Genomic DNA, 21,024 nt, shown 5'->3' on the forward strand with positions numbered 1-21,024 from the left:
AAATGATGGCGTTTCCATTAACCGATGTTATGTGACTAAAACTTAATTTTTTCCTTTAGCCAATGCACTGGCCATTATTATTAATCAAAGGAGACGTATGTGTGTTATTCAATCATTAATGGCAAGGAAAGACCCTTATACTTGAGAGCGGTCTTTATGAGGTGTTTCTGGGTGTTTCTCCCGCATATCTGCGTCAAGGTCTTGATTGTGGCATTTCTTTGAGGTTTAGAATCCAGTATTCCTGTAATTCTTTTGTCTTTTATGAATTTAATAAAGAACTCTTTCTCGTATTCTGTCCAAACATACCGCGTCATCTACGTCAGGTGACCTGTAAATGCGCAAACATTTCCATTGCAGTTTTGCAAAATATTTATTTGCGATAAATGGGAGTTTTTGCGAAATTGACGTGTTTCCATTGGGCGTATTTTCAATTCGCAATTTCAATTTGCGCAATTTGAAGGGTAATGGAAATGCGGCTACTGATTCCGTGGTTGTGCTTCACTTGTTTCTATATTTATTTTTCAATATTTATTTTTACATTTTTTATTTATTATTCTTCACTTGTTTCCAACCCTTCCCTCAAGTGAACATATGATGCACCTACAAGCTGAGACTTGCCTTTATATTCAATGGCAAAACCAGACATCCCCAGGGAGGCATCACTGCGGAAGGCCAGGAAAAGGCTGTTCCCACTGCTCTCGATGCGCTCAGGAACCTGGTTCCCCTGCAGACTGATGATCAGTGGTCCGTTGGAGTCTTCACCCTCATAGATATGGAGGAAGTCATAGCTGGGCTCCATGTTAAAACTGCAAAACAAATGAAGAAGGAGTTAGGAGTTGCTAGATATTTGATTAATTTGTGAGGCATTATACATAAGGTCCCACCAATGTACTAAATTTAAAGCCATAGTTATTATTTAAAACATGTTTTTGTATAAATTTCACAAGACCCTTCCAAATCCAACCATATGTTGAGTTTTGGATGTTGGTTTTCTGCATTGAAAGGTCATGTAGAGGTGTCCAAACCAGGGGTGCGTTTCCCAAAAGCATCATTAGCCAACTATGGTCGCAAGTTCCGTCGTCATCAGCATAGTTCGACGAGTCTGTGTTTCCCAAAACCATATTTCCAAAAAACATTTGCAAACAGCATCGCAAAGTTGTGTGGATGGAACAACAACTCTGGACCTTTGCTTAGAATCATAGTTTCCTGTTTGCATGACATGTTGACTCAATAAATCCTTATCTTGAACAAAATAAGCAAGCTGACATTCAGTACAATCTGTGTATTTTATTTAGAATACATACAGATGTAATGTATGTCTTTTAGTTTGTCAAGAGATTTAAAGTGTCGTTTTTGAAGAGTGTGCATGTGCGAACGTGCAAAACACTGATTATTCACAATATCTTAGCTTTAATGTGTTTAATTTGGCCATTAAGATTCCTAAAGAGCACGTCATTAGACTAGACAGTCTCTGACATTTTTCATGTACTAAAATGTTTTAGTAATTTATTTATATTATTATGTACTGATATTTTAAAGTATAAAAATATTTTTTGATAAATGTTTTTTTAATAAACAAAGATGTTAATCCAGGAAAGTATTCAAGTACATCCAGTAACCAGTACATCCTCGCTTAACCTGCTTTACTAGAAAGCCAACTAGTTTCCAGAAGGGAATCCTCCATTGTAGTTGGTCTGTTTTGTAATTTTAATGAAAGTCCATTAAGTCATGATGATTTTAGCAGAGTGAAACACAAGCAATCATAATCATTCTAAATATTAAGTGTGTGACTGAGTTGATGATTGTGCTTGTGGATTTGTGTGTAAAGGCTTAGATACATGACACTCATTCAATTGCAGTGATTTGAATTCATAATATGCTTCATCACTGATGTATTTCCACCCCTAAGTATAAAAAAAAGAAACGAAAAGCACTAAAGCACTAAAAAGACAATCATTAGCTTCTTAGAAATTCTGTTTGAGATCTTCATCTTGCAAACCTGCTCCATGCAGTGTGACTCCATTTTGAAGACTTGAGGGTAAATTAGAGTATTTTGGGAAACTAAGCGTCCCACTATGATCCATAAAATAATAGCTATTTAATTAAACATAATGAAACATCTATGAATTAAAAATAACCTCTGATTGGTGGCTCTGATTATTAATGTAATCTGGCAATGATATACTGACCACATCTGTCTAGAAATTCCTCATATGAACTTGACACACTCCTTGGCCATTGGCAATTGTTTGTCATCAACTAAAAAAATGTACTGTTAATGTTTACTGTCAATGGATACCAATAAGAACCTATACTACAAGCTTTGGAATTTGAACATGTCTGTTTTTAAATGTTAAAAAAGGCATTGTAATTTATACAAATTATACCACTTGGTGGAATTGGCAGACGTTCCCTTAGGCATTATGTGCCTTGGTAGCGCGTCAAAGCATTCTCAGGTATAAATATGCAGCTATAATGCAAATTGGTGATTTTTAATTCATTTTCCTGTCGATATACAATGGTTACATACTGTTAAAGGAGTAGTTAACTTTAAAAAAAAAAACGTTTGCTGATAATTTACTCACCCCCATGTCATCCAAGATGTCCATGTCTTTCTTTCTTCAGTCAAAAAGAAATTAAGATTTTTGATGAAAACATTCTAGGATTTTTCTCAATATAATGGACTTCATTGGGTACCAAACGGTCCAAGGTCCAAATGACAGTTTCAGTGCAGCTTCAAATGGCTTTAAATGACACCAGACGATGCATAAGGGCCTTATCTTGCGAAACGATCGGTCATTTAAAAAATAAATAAAAAAGTTTAAAGCTACACTGTGTAACTTTTTTAGTTAATTCTTAGCTAAAAACACTTAGTTCTTTCAAAAATATATGTGCTCATTAATGTATATTTACTTCGTTCAAGTAATAAAGTATTCTCGTGAGTGTATAATATGCCATTGAAAATACATACGGGTGGGGGGTTCTAATGTCGGTCGCCATGTTGCCCCTCCATCTTGAAAGTACATTAGCCAAAGAGGGACATACCCGTTAATTCAAGCTTCGCCTTTCGCGTTTTAACACTCGATGGCACCGTGTCGAATCTCAAGAGGGGGATTGCTTGAGACTGATATATAAAAACCTGAAAGCCTTTTTGAAAGTCTGTTGCTGATGGAGGATCACTCTTATTCTCGAGGATACGTATCAGAGTCGCCAAGGAAGCGAAAAAGAGAATTAAGACGGCAACGCAACAGGCAAATCAACAAGACAAAAGTAAATATTGGAGTGGCCTTTCCAAGATGGAAAGAGCTCATGACGAGCAACGATTTTAAAAAGGATGCCGACGTTGCCTGCTTTCTTCTCGACAGGTAACGTTAATTAAGCCTGTTTGTGTATATTGGAAGTTGCTTGGCTAATTATATCATGGTGTGCTGTGCATAACGCTAGAACGACATCTAGGATAGGTTTCCTCGCGTCAATGATGAAAAGTATTGTTTACCTTGTAACATAAATCCGTGTTCTATGACGGATAACATGTGATTAATATTTTAATGGCGCTATAATTTGTAGGCTATAAGTTATATGTAGGCACTTTAAATTTTAGTTATTTTTCATTTATTTTACTTTATACACAATTAACGTAGCCTAATGTGATAATGCAGTTGTAATGCTGCATTCCAATCTTGGACTACATTGGCCACCGTAGGAGTTAAAACGAAATCGGAATTGAGAGGAACAGAAACTAATATTCACTGGATGGTCATATACCTTTTCACCGCTAGATGGGGGTAAAAATCACACAGTGTAGCTTTAAGTTTTATAAGCACAAAAAAGATTTGTTAATTTTGAACGAGTCTTTTTTCGCGTCATTTCGTTCATTCAACGAACGAAATGACTCGAAAAAAGACTGGTTCAAAATCAACAAATCTTTTTTTCGAGTCATTTCGTTCATTGAATGAACGAAATGACTCGAAAAAAGATTCGTTCGTTTTGATGAACGAGTTCGAACAGGAGAGTCTCGAACGTGCATCACAGAACAGAGCAAGGCGAGCATTTGTGCTTATAAAACTTAAACTTTTTTATTTATTTTTGAAATGACCGATCATTTCGCAAGATATGACCCTTGTAAATAATGCATAATAATGCATCGTCTGGTGTCGTTTAAAGCCATTTGAAGCTGCACTGAAACTGTCATTTGGACCTTGGACCGTTTGGTACCCAATGAAGTCCATTATATGGAGTAAATCCTAGAATGTTTTCATCAAAAACCTTAATTTCTTTTCGACTGAAGAAAGAAAGACATGGACATCTTGGATAACAGGGGTGAGTAAATTTTCGGCAAAAGTTTTTTAAAAAGTTAACTACTCCTTTAAAACTAATGTTGTGTTGTGGGTTGATTCCATTGTGTTGTGCCTTGATTCCGTCGTGTTGTGGCTTGATTTCATTGTGTTGTGGCTTTATTTTGTTGTGTTGTGGCTTTATTTTGTTGCGTTGTGGCTTGACAACAAGCCACAACAGATTTTGTTCCGTTGTGTTGTGAACTTATGTTTGCTTTTTAAATTTCGTTGTGTTGTGCACTACTGGGCAACCGTAGTTGACAATTTATTCACAGCAAAAAATGATTTTGCAACAAAGAATGTTTGACTCTGACTGTACATGAGTCTTTACATATCAAAAATTGCAGTTCAAAGATTGTAATTTACATGTTATTGACCTGTTGCGGCATTACTGTTGGATCCATATCTTTCTGTAAATGTTTGTTTGCAAATCCTGTCAAATTGCGATTGGTTTATCAAAGAAGCCAGTGAAATGTAACAAAGAAAGCTCTACCCTGAGATATAGTTGAAAATAAATTTCAAGGAAAAGTTATTTTCAGTCTAGTTATCAAAGCTACCTTAACAACTATGTGCAAGTGTACCGAGGACAAAAGCTGTTTTAAATTCACAGGGTCACACCAAATACTGATTTGATTTAGTTAATAGAAATGAGTTGATAAAATCTATTTATGACATAAATTGTTAATGTATCCTCACTTTACAGCATTGCCTTAAATGCCTAAAACTTTTCACAGTAATGTATCTTTACAGGTAAGTTTCTTCGAGGGTCTTGGAGCGTCTCCGTGTTTTTTTTTTTTTCAGTTTCTTCATGTAATCACAGACAGACTCGATGATGGTGAACAGATCTCCGTGTGGGACTTACCGGCTGATGACTCATTGTGCATACAAAAGTCTCACTGGATTATAACAATTAATGGCAAAAGGAATGTTTGGGAATGTGAACTGATATTTCCCAATGACACAGTACAGCAAAATATATAAATAACTGTCTCAAAACCTTTTTTTTTGTGTGTGTGTGAAAATACTAACGTCCCTAAGACTTTTGCCCAGTACTGCATGTCCCCATTACATATGTTGGCTCAATTCACATACACTTAACATTTACAGAACCTTAAGTTTAAAACCAATTCAGTTCTGAATGGTACAGTAAATAACCCTGTAAAAGATATTATACCCCTTTAGGTGGCATGAGAGTCAGAGGTGCCCAGCGCTGGATGAGCACATTACCTTTTGAAGATTAAAGCAATGACAAAGTCAGGGTTGACTTTTATCCGCCAGTCACACTCTTTTCCTGGTGGGTAGGGTTGAGGATAGTTGGGTGATAGAATTACCCCAGCAGGCCCTGTCACATTGCCCCCGCAGGTAGCTGTCATAACAAGGAGAGTGAGGTTGAGAGATTATTTAATGGGATCCTTCAAGACAGTAATAATAAACAATGTTAAAGCAGCCTGATTACAGGATGATTACTCTGAGCTCATTATCAGTTAATATAGCAGGACAACTACATGCCACAACATTAAATAATAATAATAATAATAATAATAATTATTATTATTATTATTATTATTATTATAAAAATAATAATTAAAGCTGCAAGCAGCATTTATCGGTGTTCAAGCAGTTAAGGCAGTTAAGCTCAAAAGCATCAAAAGACATTAAGTTTTATGTAGCAAGCATTTAACCACTGACATCATAGATGGAATAGACCTTGTTTAGCATGATTTACCATGATATAACGAATTTTAGTGTGATTTTTCATGATTTACCATGTTCCAGTATGATTTACCATGAATCTAGCATGATTTACCATAGATTGCCATGATATACCAAGTTCTAGTACGATTCACCATGATTTACCCTACACTAGCATGGTTTACCACAACTGAACACATTCTAGTATGATTTAATATGATTCTAGCAAGATTTATCATAGTTTACCATGATTTACCATGTTATAGAATGGTTTACCATGATTTACCATGTTATAGAATGATTTACCATGATATACCACATTCTAGAATGATTTACCAGGATTGTAGCATGATTTACCATGATTGATCACATTGCTAGCATGATTTGCCATGATACACCATGAAATAGTATTGTTTACTATAATTTACCATGTTTCTATCGTGATTTACCACATTGCTAGCATTAATGTGAAGTGTCAGTAGCAATGAAGTGATAAACTGACAAAAAATGATTTTCTTATAATAGTTAACATGGAAAAACAGGTTTGCTTTAGTGTAGAATAGTGATGAAAATCAAGTCTGTCAAAATGAAACTGAGCCAATAAGTGGTCTTCTACTGCCCTCTGCTGGCCATTATACTTATTAATAAAGTGTTTTCACAGGTCTCTTATTTACACATATGCTTACACACACACACACACACACACACACACACACACACACACACACACACACACACACACACACACACACACACACACACACACACACACACACACACACACACACAAAGACAAATGTTGTTGTTGATTTTGTCAATGCTATTGGGATGTGTCATTATGAAAATATACTTTAATGGTCTATAAGCATTTCACATAATGTCTTTGTAACCTATTAACCCGATTATTCAGCATTTATTCAGAAATATAGGACTACACACACACACTCTGTTGTAGATACAGACATTTGAACTATGTGATGGAAAAAATGTTTACTGCAAGTCTCCTTCAGGATTCACATTTCTCAATGTGCCACAATAGTCAGTAGCAATACTTCAATAGATGAATTTTGACTAAATGTGAGTGTAAATGTTAAAATAGTGATTTTGTAAAGTCTAAATAAGAATTATAGAATCATATTAGTTAGTAGCATGACAAAATGACTATTTTAAACAGCAGGGGGCAGTAGAATACCACTTATTGGCTTAATATGCCATTATGTTCATATCATTTTCACCTTTTTAACTGTTTAAAAGGCATATTTGCTCCAATTTGTCTGAAAATTGTCATGCTTATTTAGAGTTACATGTTCTGACTTGTTTTTAAGAAGATGTGAGCATTCATTGAAGAGATATAGGCTTTCATGGACACTTGGTCAAGGCCACATTTTGTAGTGACCCTATTAAAGTCATCCAAATGCAGAAGTTCAACTTTTTCTGATAATTATTGATCTAGAGAGTCCAGAGTATTGCACTGCACTGATTTTGAACATTATGATATGAACATTATATGATCATAGATGGAAAAAAACATTTACAACCAATACAGGCAATTTACCATAGCAAATACATGGTTTTGAAGCTTTTTAACGGTTATAGCGCCACCTATGGTCCGATCTCCATGAAACTTTGCATGCTTTTTCACCATGTTATGACACATATGCTCATCAATTTTTGTGAAGTTCTGAGTTTTTATTTATGATTTATAGGCTTTTGACTGTATTTTGCCACGCCCCTTTTCTAAATGACCCTGTTACAGCCACCCAATTGCAAAATTTCAACTTTTTTCGATAATTATTGATCTAGAGAGTCCAGAGAATAGGCCTAGACTGGTTTGGTTCCGATCGGGCGAAAAACCAGGGACTAGTTCGCAAAAGTAGGTTTTGGACAAAATCCGACATAACTTTTTATTTTTTTGCTTAACCCTCTGGGGACGGATTGGGCGGTACCGCCCAAAATGACATACTTTTACAAATGTGTAATTATCTTAAAAACTATTAATGATAGATAGATGCGGTCTTTTTTGCTGTCTTCCTCAGATTCCGCTGAAAACAGTGATAACAATCTTACCCGGCTTGTATACACACTTCCTTGTTGCGCAATACCACTTCGTCAAAGGCCAATGAAATCGATGTTGTTTGGCAGATTCACGAGCAACAACCAATGGAAATATAGCCGATGGAGGAATATTTTTCTTACCCAATCAGAGGAAGGTTACCATGACGTATTCTAGCAAATCGGAGGACTCTGTAGCCTTGCAAGGGGTGGTACTATATACTATTACGCAAACAGCGTCTCGTGGCAGAGATGACAGAAAGCGAACGGACGCGTCGAGTATAAACTAGGCTTTACGGAGCGAGAGCGCACAGAGATATGAGAGAGAGACAGAATAATTATAATATATATACACACATACAATTATAGCATTATTTATTGTTTTAGCACTTTTATGATGGCAAGCAGTAAACTATTTACGGTGGAACAGGCTCTGGAACAATTACTGGATAGTGACGAGGAGAAAGCATTGCTTAGAAAATTCTAAGCATTCCTAAGGAAAACGTCTGGGACTATTTGTAAATAAAGTTAAAATTTTCATTGTTCTTTACACATTTTATTTAACAATTACACATGTCTGTCAAGCAAAGGCTTTGACAAATATATGTTTTGTTCAAAAACTGTTCACTATTGTTGTGTGATGTGTGATTTACAGAAAAATAAATGCCAAAAATCAAATTTCTGTTTTTGAAATTCACTAGTTTATGGTAAATTTTCACTCATACTTCCTTTATAAACATATTACATGTGTGCTTATGTTAGCTTAGGGTCTTCTGAATCCATAGATACCAAACACATAGTGTTTCATCTCCATTACATATAGTTTATAAGCCCAAATGTAAAAATAGAGAAAACGGACCAAAAAGAGCTTAGTCCCCAGAGGGTTAAATCTAAATCGGAGATATACATATTGTCCGTCTTAAGCCAAGGATCACAGTGGTGTGAAGGACCAACGGCCTAGGAGTTATGAGCAATTTAGTACTTTTGGTTGCTGTAGCGCCACCTATGGGCCAATTGGGGTCATACTCTGATAGGTTCTCCCCAAAAGTATGGCCTACCATCTGGCCGAGTTTCAAGTCTCTAGGCCTTAGGGTTTGGGCTGCACGATGCGTTTTAGGGGAATTTTTTTTTTTTTTCAAATAGCAATTAATATAGGTTTTCAGCACTTCGTGCTTGAACACCTAATAATAATGAGACCTTTTTGACAGTTATAGCGCCACCTATGGTCCGATCTCCATGAACCTTTGCATGCTTCTTCACCATGTTATGACACATATGCTCATCAATTTTTGTGAAATATTTATGATTTATAGGCTTTTGACTGTATTTTGCCACGCCCCTTTTCTAAAAGACCCTGTTACAGACACCCAATTGCAAAATTTCAACTTTTTTTCAATAATTATTGATCTAGAGAGTCCAGAGAATAGGCCGAGACTGGTTTGGTTCCGATCAGGCGAAAAACCAGGGACTAGTTCGCAAAAGTAGGTTTTGGACAAAATCCGACATAACTTTTTTTTGTGTGCTTAAATCGAAATCGGAGATATACTTATTTTCCGTCTTAAGCCAAGGATCACAGTGGTGTAGAAAGCTTGAGGCTAGGACCAACGGCCTAGGAGTTATGAGCAATTTAGTTCTTTTGGTTACTGTAGCGCCACCTATGGGCCAATTGGGGTCATACTCTGATAGGTTCTCCCCAAAAGTGTGGCCTACCATCTGGCCGAGTTTCAAATCTCTAGGCCTTACGGTTTGGGCTGGACGATGCGTTTTAGGGGATTTTTTTTTTTCAAATAGCAATTACAATAGGTTTTCAGCACTTTGTGCTTGAACACCTAATAACCAATAAATGTAACTAAGATTAATTGTAAAGGAGCTCAGGCAGGACTTTTATTACCAACCCATCTAAGAGATTTCTAGATATGAAGGGTATGTCTTGTTTGGAGAATAAGTATTAATATACTGACTGAACACACAAGCCCAAAAAAAAAAAAAAAAAAACCTATACTTGATGCTTGGGACTGATCGATACTGTTAGAATAGGACCTGCCAATTTTTTGATGGCATTGGTTCTGGAAATATTTTTCCCATAAGCACAAAAAATGCATGAATGTTTACATTAAAAAAAAAATATATATATATAAAACAAAAACTGAAACTAAGATTGTAATAAAATAAATAAATTATATATATATATATATATATATATATATATATATATATATACAAATTAAAGTCATATATAAATTAAAGTCTAAAGTCAATGGCGCAGTATTTGTTTTTTTGTTATTTAAAGAGTTAATTAGTAATATGCCCCTATAGGCGTTTGCACAACGCGCGTACACTTATTAAACACAGGGATCACAGCAGCACACAAACATACCAAATATTTAAAAAAAATAAAAGGATTACAATGTAAAAGATTATGATTGTGTGTATAAATCTATGGTGGAATCCGGCTTGTCCCGTAGATGGTCTGCTCACGTTTTAACCTCACGCACGAGTAGAATAGAGACGACCCTTTTAGACCATGTGCCGCGCGTGCCGACCATTTTTCCCATCGTTAAACTAGAAAAAGTGGATTTAGACTAAGTACACTTGCCCCGTGCGCTTTAGACCATGCGCAATAGGGCCCTATGTCTTTTATGATAGAATGAACTATGTCCAATGAAGCATTGCAAAAGACTGAAAAAATGGCAAAACACTATAAAACTACTGACTGAAGTTGTCATTGTATAAAATATGACGGATTATCGATTTATGAAAAAAATACGGAAGAGGATTAGAACCAAGCAATAATAAAAATAATAAAACCATCTCGAGATTAAAGTCATTATAATGAGAAATTAAACTCATTAAATTTCGAGAAAAAAAAAGTCAAAATACAATCTTGAGAATAAACTCATTAAATTTCGAGAATAAAGTCGTTGGGTTTGAGAAAAAAGTCGTTAAATTTCGAGAAAAAAGTGGAAATACAATCTTGAGAATAAACTCATTTCATTTAGAGAATAAAGTCGTTGTGTTTCGAGAAAAAACTCGTTAAATTTCGAGAAAAAAAGTTGAAATGAAATGTAGAGAATAACGCATTTGATCAGTGTTCATTGCATAGCCTACTGATAGAGGACATCTTTCAGTAACAAAGAAATACTATCAAATATGACAGAATAATAATTTGCATACGAACTTTAAAGAGAATTTGTGGCTAGCTCTTTTTAGAAGAAAAAATCAGTCCAATTTGCGCGATGTACTCGCTTTTGTCCAACATGAAATGACAACCAGTGACATGACAGTGAAATGACAGTGAAATGAAATGACAGTGAAATGACAGTGAAATGACAATGACTTTATTCTCAAAATTTGATGAGTTTATTGTCAAGATTGTATTTCGAGTTTTTTTTCTCGAAATATAACAAGTTTAATTTCGCATTATAATGACTTTAATCTCGAGATGGTTTTATTTTTTTATTATTGCTTGGCCCTAATCCTCTTCTGTAAAAAAAATGTAAAATATATACAAATAATGGGATCAATGTATGGGAGTGAGCAGATCATAGTAGATTCATATTCTAATACCTGCTTCCTTGTAAACTCCCTTTTCTGATTTCACTTTAGAATTATGGGTAATGGTGCATTACACTCGGAATTCAGCAGTTAAACTGCTCTTTTTTCTCTCTTAATGAAGGTACAAAAGCATATATCATACCGTAACAATCTTAGAGCTCACGCTAGGTCTGTCTTGAATGGTTTAAACATTATCATTAAAAATCAATTTCTCTCTTCAAAGAAGATGAATGTGATTTTTACTTCCTAAACCTGGCAATTGTGCAATATATGACCTTGTAGAATTTCATGGAAATATTAAAGAATGACATCAAAAAAGTCAATAGGGACACTGGAGAAAAAAAGAGCCATTCTTGAAAATGCTTAGAATGTGCAAAGCATACTGCCAGACTGAAAAAAGAAAGAATAAGAAGCAGAAAAATACTGGAGGTCTGAGAGAAGGTCATAGTAATAATATAAAAACAACTGTGTAATGCAGTGAGGGAGACAGCTATACTTTACACTATAATGCTGGGCCAACATGCATATTTCTTAAATAACTACAAGAAGACCACTCGATGCAGACATTAACTCTAAAAACAGTTTTGTGGTGTCATGACTTTATGAATGGTAGTGGACAACCAAGTAGAGTTACAAAAATGTACAGTATTGTTACAATAGTAGAGTGATGGTTCTTGATTTTAATATTCACTGACTTGCAAAATTCAGTACTGTCAGGTTAGATGGGGACTGTCAGTGGATACCCATTTTCAAGTTTCTCCAGAGATGTTTAATTGGGTTCAAATCCAGGCTCTGAGTCGCCCCTAAGCCACTCTTGCTGTTGGGTTGGTATACTTCAGGTGATGAGAATTGATCTATATATATATATATATATATATATATATATATATATATATATATATATATATATATATATATATATGTATGCATGTGCGTTCATAATTATTATGCAACTTGATATTCTGATCATATTTTTTTCCCAAGCCCATTTACCAATTCCGAACCACATCAATCTTAATAACTACTATCAATTTTCATTTATAAGTGATATATAATTGTTAAGGAAGGCTGAATATTAAAATCGCCTTGTATTTAGGTGTGCATAATTATTAAGCAGGTTCCCTTTCGTCCTGGGAACTCCGACGTGCCGTCGGGGGAGTTCCCTGACGAATTGGGATCACGCTAGGGAGACCAATTGCCTTCGAGTGAATTAAAACGAGCCAATGAAAATTGGCATGCAAGATTTGCATTCCGCGACCACCCTACCAGCGCGGGTATAAAATGCGGAAGTAAACATTGCGCAATGTTTTTAGCTTCGGAGCCGACCGATTGTGTCCTCTCTGAGTGAGTGAGCTTTAAGATTGTATTTTTCTTACGGCTACGAGTCTGCTGTTTCGGGAGGGGATCTCTCTGTGCTGGTGAGATGGCGTTTCAGCGACCGCGCGGTTTCCTGTCTGCCGGCCACGTCTATATGCTGTTGATTCAAAAGCTGTTTTCACAGCTGGTAAACGGTTGAGTGCGCACAGCGGGCTTCCAGTTTCCCCGCTGTGTTGCCGCGTTGGGTCCCTGTGTGCTTCAGCACGATAGAGAGAGTACTTTCTTCCTGAAAGAGCAACACGGGTGAAGATCGCGTCCTTTTCAGGATGACGTTTCACTCGTGTGTTTCTGGATGCGATCGTTTCCTGTCCTTATTTGACGGCCACGTTCATTGTTTCACATGCCTAATCAGTGTGTGAGACTACGTTCGTGGGTGGTTCATGTTCTCTCAGGAGTGCATGACCACGTCGGCACGTTGTTCGTCTCCCCTTTCTCGTAAAGGCTTGAGCCGCTCAGCGTGCCGTGTGCCGTCGAGCGCCGGCTGACAGCGCGGGTTGTCACGGCAACCCAGCGCGCGTCATTCGGCGCTCAAGATGCGCGGTCAAGATCAAGACTCGCGTGCCTCTATGAGGTGAGCCCTTTGCTTATTTTCCGATCTAGTTTCTCTTCTGGTGCACCAGAGGAGGGCTACTTTGGTGAATAACATTGGTGATCTGAGGGTTTCAGTGAGCACGAACCACTCACTCCTCTAGCGCATCGCAAACATGCTGAGACTGTGTTCGTGGGTGGTTTATGCTTTCTTATGAGAGCATGACCACGTCGGCACGTTGTTCGCCCTGCCTGAAGGCTTGAGCGCCCAGCGTGCCGTGTGTCATCGAAGCGATGGCCACGTTCACTATCTTGCATGCCTGGTTGACGGCCACGATCACGGTTTCACATGCCTAATCAGTGTGTTGAGACTGCGTTCGTGGGTGGTTCATGTTCTCTCAGGAGTGCATGACCACGTCGGCACGTTGTTCGTCTCCCCTTTCTCGTAAAGGTTGAGCCGCTCAGCGTGCCGTGTGCCGTCGAGGCTTTCGGATGAGAATCTGGTCCTTCTCATGAGGGACCAAGCATTTCATTCGGGGCCCCAGGGAGGACAGATGCCGATCGCTACATCGGAGAGAGGGCTGTTATACTCTGAAATGATGCTGAGTTCCTACTATAATGGTGTGTTCTCATGCTGAAGATTCAGACTTAACAGCCACACTTTCCTGGGCTGTTCTAAAGTGCCTGGATGTGTGTGAAGAATTTTGGCAGCATGCAAGCATTTTAGGTGCCAATATGGCAAGCCAAACATGCCTAAACATGCCTTTGTGAATGCTTCCTGGGCACGCTTCCTGGGCTTTGGCTCAAGGCGCCTCGCTGACAGACATCTGTAGAGCTGCGGGCTGGGGGACACCTAACACGTTCGCTAGGTTCTATAGCCTTCGTGTGGAACCTGTTTCCTCCCGAGTTCTGGCTACGGCCAGTGGGTCGAGGGAATAGGTTGTGTCGGCTTGCTGCGCCACTCCGCCTCAAACAGCGGATACGTGCGTTCTTTGCTCCGTATGGCGCCCTACGTTGGTGAGCCTCGTGAGTTCCTCCTTCACCCCTCTGGTGCTGGGCATGGCGGACCGCCCGGCACCAGGTCTGATACCTCTAGTAAGGAGCTGCTAGTAGACTGGGTGCTCCAGCGGTTTCTATTTGTGACCCATGAGGCCACGTGCAGTTCAGCCGTGTCTTCCCCTTGACGGACTCGTTCGTCGTCCCTGTTGAGTACGCTCCCACTTCCCTTGGATTGGGACTACCTCAGGGACTGCCATATGTTTCACTATTCCTTCGGGCTAGTACATATGTGTATTCCTGGCCTTCCTCAGTCAGGCTGGGGCTTCCGCAGCGTTCCCTCCTCTCTTGAGGGAACGCTTTCCCAGTGTTATCCAATATCCACTGTGCGGGTCTCGCGGAACAGCAGTGTGTTCCCGTGCTAGCTCCCGCAACTTATTTCAAGAAACTGCTGCAGGGAAGCTTTGCCGGGCGCTGGAAGAGGCCAGCACCATGGCGTTTTATTAAGGATCCCAATTCGTCAGGGAACTCTGAGTACAGGGAACGGAGACGTGTCGTCCCTTCGCCATGTTGCTGTACCTTCGCGGAGGACTGGACACCGTTCGGCTCCTCAGCGAAAAGCATTGCGCAATGTTTACTTCCGCCTTTTATACCCGCGCTGGTAGGCGGGTCGCGGAATGCAATCTTGCATGCCAATTTTCATTGGCTCGTTTTAATTCACTCGAAGGCAATTGGTCTCCCTAGCGTGATCCCAATTCGTCAGGGAACTCCCCCGACGACACGTCTCCGTTCCCTGTACTCAGGGAACGAGGGTTACATACGTAACCGAGACGTTTTCCTTTACAGGTAAAATGGGCCAAAAAACAGATTTAACTCAGACTGAAAAGTCAAAACTGGTTAAATGCTCATGAGAATGACACAATACTAAAAATTGCAAAATCAAAGGCGTGACCTATGGACAGCAAAACACTCATTGGTGAAGCAGGATCATGCAAAAACAGGCCAAGAAGAAAAGACATGTTAACTGCAAAATAAATTAGGAATTAAGATAAGGTGCAAAACCATCAGGAACCCTTTAGTCTCCAGTGCCACCATTTTCCAAAATGGCAACCTACCTGGAGTGTCTCCAGAAGTAAAAGGTATCAGGTCCTCTGACACTTTGCTATAGTAAAGAATCCTGAAATATGACCCACACTTAATAAGTATCACAAGCTGTTGTGAAAGTGTTGTGAAATACATGGAAACTGTTTATAGACAACCTATCTGTCTGTAGGCTTTATAGACAGATTCTCAGGGTTCCCGATGGTTTCACACCTAATTATTCACTTTAATTCCTAAAAAAAAAAATTGCAGTTAAAGGAATACTTCACTTCAAAATGAAAATTCTTGTCATAATTTACTTACTCTCAAAACTGTATGAATTTCTTTCTTCTGCTGAACACAAAACAAGATATTTTGAAGAATGTCGGTAACCAAACAGTTGATGTACTCCATTGAATTTTTTTTTTTTTTTCGTACTATGGAAGTCAATGGGATACATCAACTGTCTGGTTACCGACATTCTTCAAAATATTTTCCTTTGTGTTCAGCAGAAGAAAGAAACTCATACAGGTTTGAAACAACTTGAGGGGGAGTAAATGATGACATAATTTTCATTTTGAAGTGAACTATTCCTTTAATGTGACTTTTCTTCTTGGCCTGTTTTTGTATGCTCCTGCTTCACCAATTAGTGTTTTGCTGTCCATTGGTCATGCCTTAATTTTGCAATTTTGCATATTGCATTAGTATTGGATCCTTCTCATGAACATTTAATATTTTTACTTTTCAGTGCGTTAATATAATAAAATATGTTTTTTGGCCAATTTTAACTGTAAAAGAAAATCTCCTTAATTATGTACACATGAATATAAGGCGTAAATATAATATATAAATATTTTCACTTCTAGCCTTTAACAATTATGTATCCCTTATGAATGATTAAATACAAAATTAATAGTAGTTATTCAGGTTAATGTGGAATGTAATTGGTAAAATGTACTTGTAAAAAAAAATATGATCAGATTATCAATTTGCATTATACAGTATTTATGCACACACTATATATATGTATATATATATATATATAGATATATATAATGTATGGTGTTACCATTGTCAAAAATGCCAGAAGTTTGGTATCATGTCAATGATACAATATGATACAAATAACAAAACCAGACTTTCTATTAGTAATACTTTTCAACAGTAATACTTTTTTTCTGTAATTAATCACTCTAAACTCTAAATTAATGAATTGCATTGACAGACATAATTTCTATTCATTCGATAGCACATCCGTTTTTACTGTGGTATGGAAGGACACAGTGGAGTCGGATCTCACCGATACAGGTGGGTGGGTCCGGCTGCCAGAAAAAACGTCTGTTGAGCTGAACACAAGTGATTTCAGACACTCCTTGAATCTTGTACCCAGGGTCACACTGAAAGGAAATGGTGTCGCCAGGCTCCCTGCTGTCTCCATAGCGTGTTCCATTTTGAGGGGTCCCTGGGTCGTTGCAGGTCGTGGCAACTGTAGCTGAAATATAAAGATTAATTTTGAATCAGCTGTGAATCAGTGAGACATTAGAGAGAGCAGAAAATCACTTATTCATGAGAAAACAGACCTCTGCTCTTGACTAAATATGCCAAGGTGCACAGCATCCCACTTATATGATGGAGTTAAATTAACGTTTATTGAGATTTTAATTTATTTATATTTCATCAATCATATCATATTACTGTCAAAATGTCAAATAATATATGCAATGATTTCTGCTCTTTGAACAAACATATGCTCCACAACCATAAATAGCCTACAAGTACAGAGGGATATTAAGACATTAATAAGATAAAAACTATACAATACACTGCTGGCTATTTTATTTATTAGATGATAAACTTACAATTTTGAAAATACAATTATTCTTTACTTTTGATTTAATAAAAAAAGAGACAGAAAGGATTGGTATGCTGATACAACGTCACACTGCACATTTTGACAAACATAGAGTGGCAGCTCGTCAGGATGGCAAGGAAGGCACAGACTATCTAAGATTATGAGAAGGGAAATGGGAAATGGATGATTTAATGTTGATAAAATTCCCACTTATTCTTTTCATGTCTCAGAATGTGTATTGTTAGTAATTTCACCACTGTAACACAATCAAATATTACCAGAGCTGCTCTTCCCTGAGCGTGCCGAATCTGCCGATATAATTACAATTGTTCAGAAAACTGTGCTAAGGCAAGTCTGATGGGATAGAGAAAGGGAAGGGGGAAGCAAAAACCATAGCCAATCACCATCGAGTATTTCACTTTCATAGGTTAGGTGTTGAGAAAAATACATCGCAGAGGAGACTAACCTCACTTGATCATCGTAGAGATGTAAATTATACGATCGTTTTTTGAACTGTTACCGCTGAAAATGTACCAACTACCTTAATTATGGAGAGTAGAGATATTTAATATTTGATCACCAACAAAATTGCCAGCAGCTACACATTAAAAATGAAGGAAGACCACACGCCTAAGTTGGACGTAGACTACAGCAATCAGCTTCACTAAACGGCTCTATTAACATGCTCTATTAACACGGATATTTAAAAAGACAGAAGAAGGGATTTTTGCTTTAAGTGATAGGCTAGGGGAGTGAAATTATATTTGTATTATCTTGCTGTAATTGTGCTCATCCAGGTATTCCGAACATTAGTGTACAGTGCACAGTATGCATAATGCAAAGATAGTAAGATAAATATGCTAGTATGCTATTCTAAACACAGCCAAGGAGAAGCTGATACATACTAGAGAACTGGATGGAGAAACCGGACTTGCTAATGAAGTAATCGCTGTCAAACTGAAGCGTGAGGATGTTGAAAGTGCTGTGAGTGTCTTCGGGTAAAAGCGACCCACTCCACTCTTTCAGCAGAATGCCACTCTCTGCTGGTCCGTCCCAAACCTTCAGAATGTCATGGTCCACCTCTGTGTCAAAGACTATGAAGTGGAGGCTGGAAAGGTCAAATATAGTGAGAATATTAAATTTTGTTGCATTTTCTTTCCAAGACATTCAAACACATTGCATCCATATTATTGCATCCATATTATAATTATACAAATTAATTTATAATGCATAATTAAAGCAACACTACACTATGAAACTTTACCCTGTAGTAGTTAAAAATAAAACTGTGAGTGTCTTGTGGAAGAATGTTGTTTTGGTTGTGCTTCGGCTATGATCCTTGAATGGGGTTCCAGGCACCAATATTGGACAACTTATCAGTGTGGTTCGACAATTAAATACATTTTTTTTCTTGTCTTTACAACCCATGAGTCCCTGGAGGTTTGCTATTTTTAATGATCATCTTCATCAAAGCTTTCAGCTTTGCACTACCCACAGACGGAGCTATTTTTCTCTGTCTATGGATATGACATGATCCGCCCCGAGAGCTCTAAAATAATAATCATTATTATAGGTTTATCAAAGTGTATTTTGGTAAAGATATGGTTTGGAAGATGTTTTTGGCGTTCTCACATTGATATAATTGTGTAATTTGTTATTCTTTTTTTTTTTTTATAGCTTTAATAAATAGCCTTGTTTTACAGAAGGAAAAGTTTTTGCATCTTATTCTAAGCATCTTACGTTTCAAAAGACATTTGATTCTTCACAACCTTTTTGATATGTTTGGATCATCATTTGCATCTTTTAAAATAAAAATTGATTGCTGAATGCAAACAAAACATACGTATATATAAAACAAAACAGAAAAAGGCCTTCAGAATAAATGTATTCCTTTACTGAGCCACTGGGATTTATATTATTTACACTCAACACGACTGTAGCCTGACCTCTTTGAGTCAAGCGCAGCACTGCAGCTGGCATGTAAACACAGCACTGATCAACTTAAGTCACAACAATGACTGTCTCTGTGGGATGTGTGGGTGGACAACCATGAGTTCTGCTCTACACAAACACATTCAAATATCTCCACACCTCTCAAAAGTGACATTTCATTCACTAGCAGTGTCCTTTTTGCTAACAGTGGAACTCTAGTGTGTACCTTATTACTATACAGTAGGTATGAAAATAATAACTCAATAATAACAATAATATTAAAGGACAATGGATAAATTGTTTGAATACATGTGAATTAATTTAAAAATATATTGTAGATTACAAACTGTTTATATACAGTAAATTTACTAGGTGAGTGTCAGACTTAAAATTGAAAAAGTTGTGACAAGAAAAAAAAAACATGAAGTGTTCCTTTAACATGTGAAAATAAAATCTGAAGGTGGGTAAAACATCATTCTCTCCTCTCATTGCAGTCTTTTGAAAATTGTGAACAACCATGTCATCATACTAATGCAACACCCCCGCAACTGTACAGAATTACGCAAACATGATTTCATGTAATGCATCTTGAGATAAGAGTATAAAACACATAGAGAGAGAACTTGTGGAGCAGTTACTGTGCAAATGTATGCTACAGAGAGAAGTCACAGAGGGGTTTCTTTCACCTGTGATGGGGAGGGAGAGATGGAGTAGAGTTGTAGCGGAGTGATTACAGATGCTTTGAGTGAGAAGGGGAAATGGCTGTTGCTCCACTCCACTCACAAACTCAGAGTGCCAAAGTCAATTTTGACTGGCATTCGGTGCTTGGCGAGCAATAATTTTAGACCCTGTATGTATAGAAATAGTTGAAACACCTGCGGCACGCAAATTAAATGACTCAAGCCTGATGGTGTGGATTACATCCCACTCTTACAATTCCTCCTGTTATCTGCTCTTCATAAGCCATCTTCTCTTTAAACGGATCAACTGAATTGGCTTACCTGAGTTTTGCTTCGTTTTTGAAGGCTTAACTGGCTTATCGCTTTTTGTGTCTCTATTCTTTTTGCCCTTACACTAACCCTCCCCCTCTGTGTAACGGTAATGCACTTGTAGGAACAGATGCCAGCCAGTGGTAGGCCTCACAGCAGGGTGAAATGCAATCACCATGCTCCTTTATAGGTTGTATGGGAATTATATGGAAATTAACGGAGGGGAGGTAAAAACATAATGTGGTTTGCAACCACAGGTTTTCGTACCTGATGGTTTTGCCCGTGTCCGCCTCGATGGACCAGGTGCAGTGAAGGTTGTTGTCGTAAGGGGCTGGGTAACCAGGTGACAGAATCCTTCCAGATGTGGCGCCGCTAATGTGTCCTCCGCACTCGGCTACACACACACACACACACACACACACACACACACACACACACACACACACACACACACACACGTGGTTTGGAACACACACAAGGAATTAAGGTCTTTTAACTAGATTTGCATTTCCAGAAAGAAATATCAGTGCTTGCAAAGCCACAAAACAATAAATCAAGTTTAGGTTGCTTAAAATGTTTACGTTTTATGCTACTTTGTGTGTTTAAATGCCACATCAGTGCTGCTTTGTCATTGTCA

At 37.7% G+C, this 21,024-nt stretch overlaps 1 protein-coding gene across 1 annotated transcript in view; it reads right to left on the reverse strand.

Moving 5' to 3' along the window:
• The window catches only part of csmd1b (CUB and Sushi multiple domains 1b), a 325,939-nt gene that overhangs the window by 197,057 nt on the left and 107,858 nt on the right, over positions 1-21,024 (reverse strand). Inside the window, exons 23-27 of the mRNA XM_077218011.1 lie at positions 20,655-20,781; positions 18,372-18,574; positions 16,915-17,106; positions 5,562-5,700; positions 619-806 (exon numbers count right to left, since the gene is read on the reverse strand). Coding sequence (XP_077074126.1) covers positions 619-806; positions 5,562-5,700; positions 16,915-17,106; positions 18,372-18,574; positions 20,655-20,781 — 849 coding nt within the window. The remainder of the gene's footprint in view (positions 1-618; positions 807-5,561; positions 5,701-16,914; positions 17,107-18,371; positions 18,575-20,654; positions 20,782-21,024) is intronic.

Source organism: Siphateles boraxobius, unplaced genomic scaffold (assembly GCF_051911475.1).
Source record: "Siphateles boraxobius isolate OS27281-9 unplaced genomic scaffold, OSU_SipBor_1 12, whole genome shotgun sequence".
Lineage (NCBI taxonomy): Eukaryota > Metazoa > Chordata > Actinopteri > Cypriniformes > Leuciscidae > Siphateles > Siphateles boraxobius.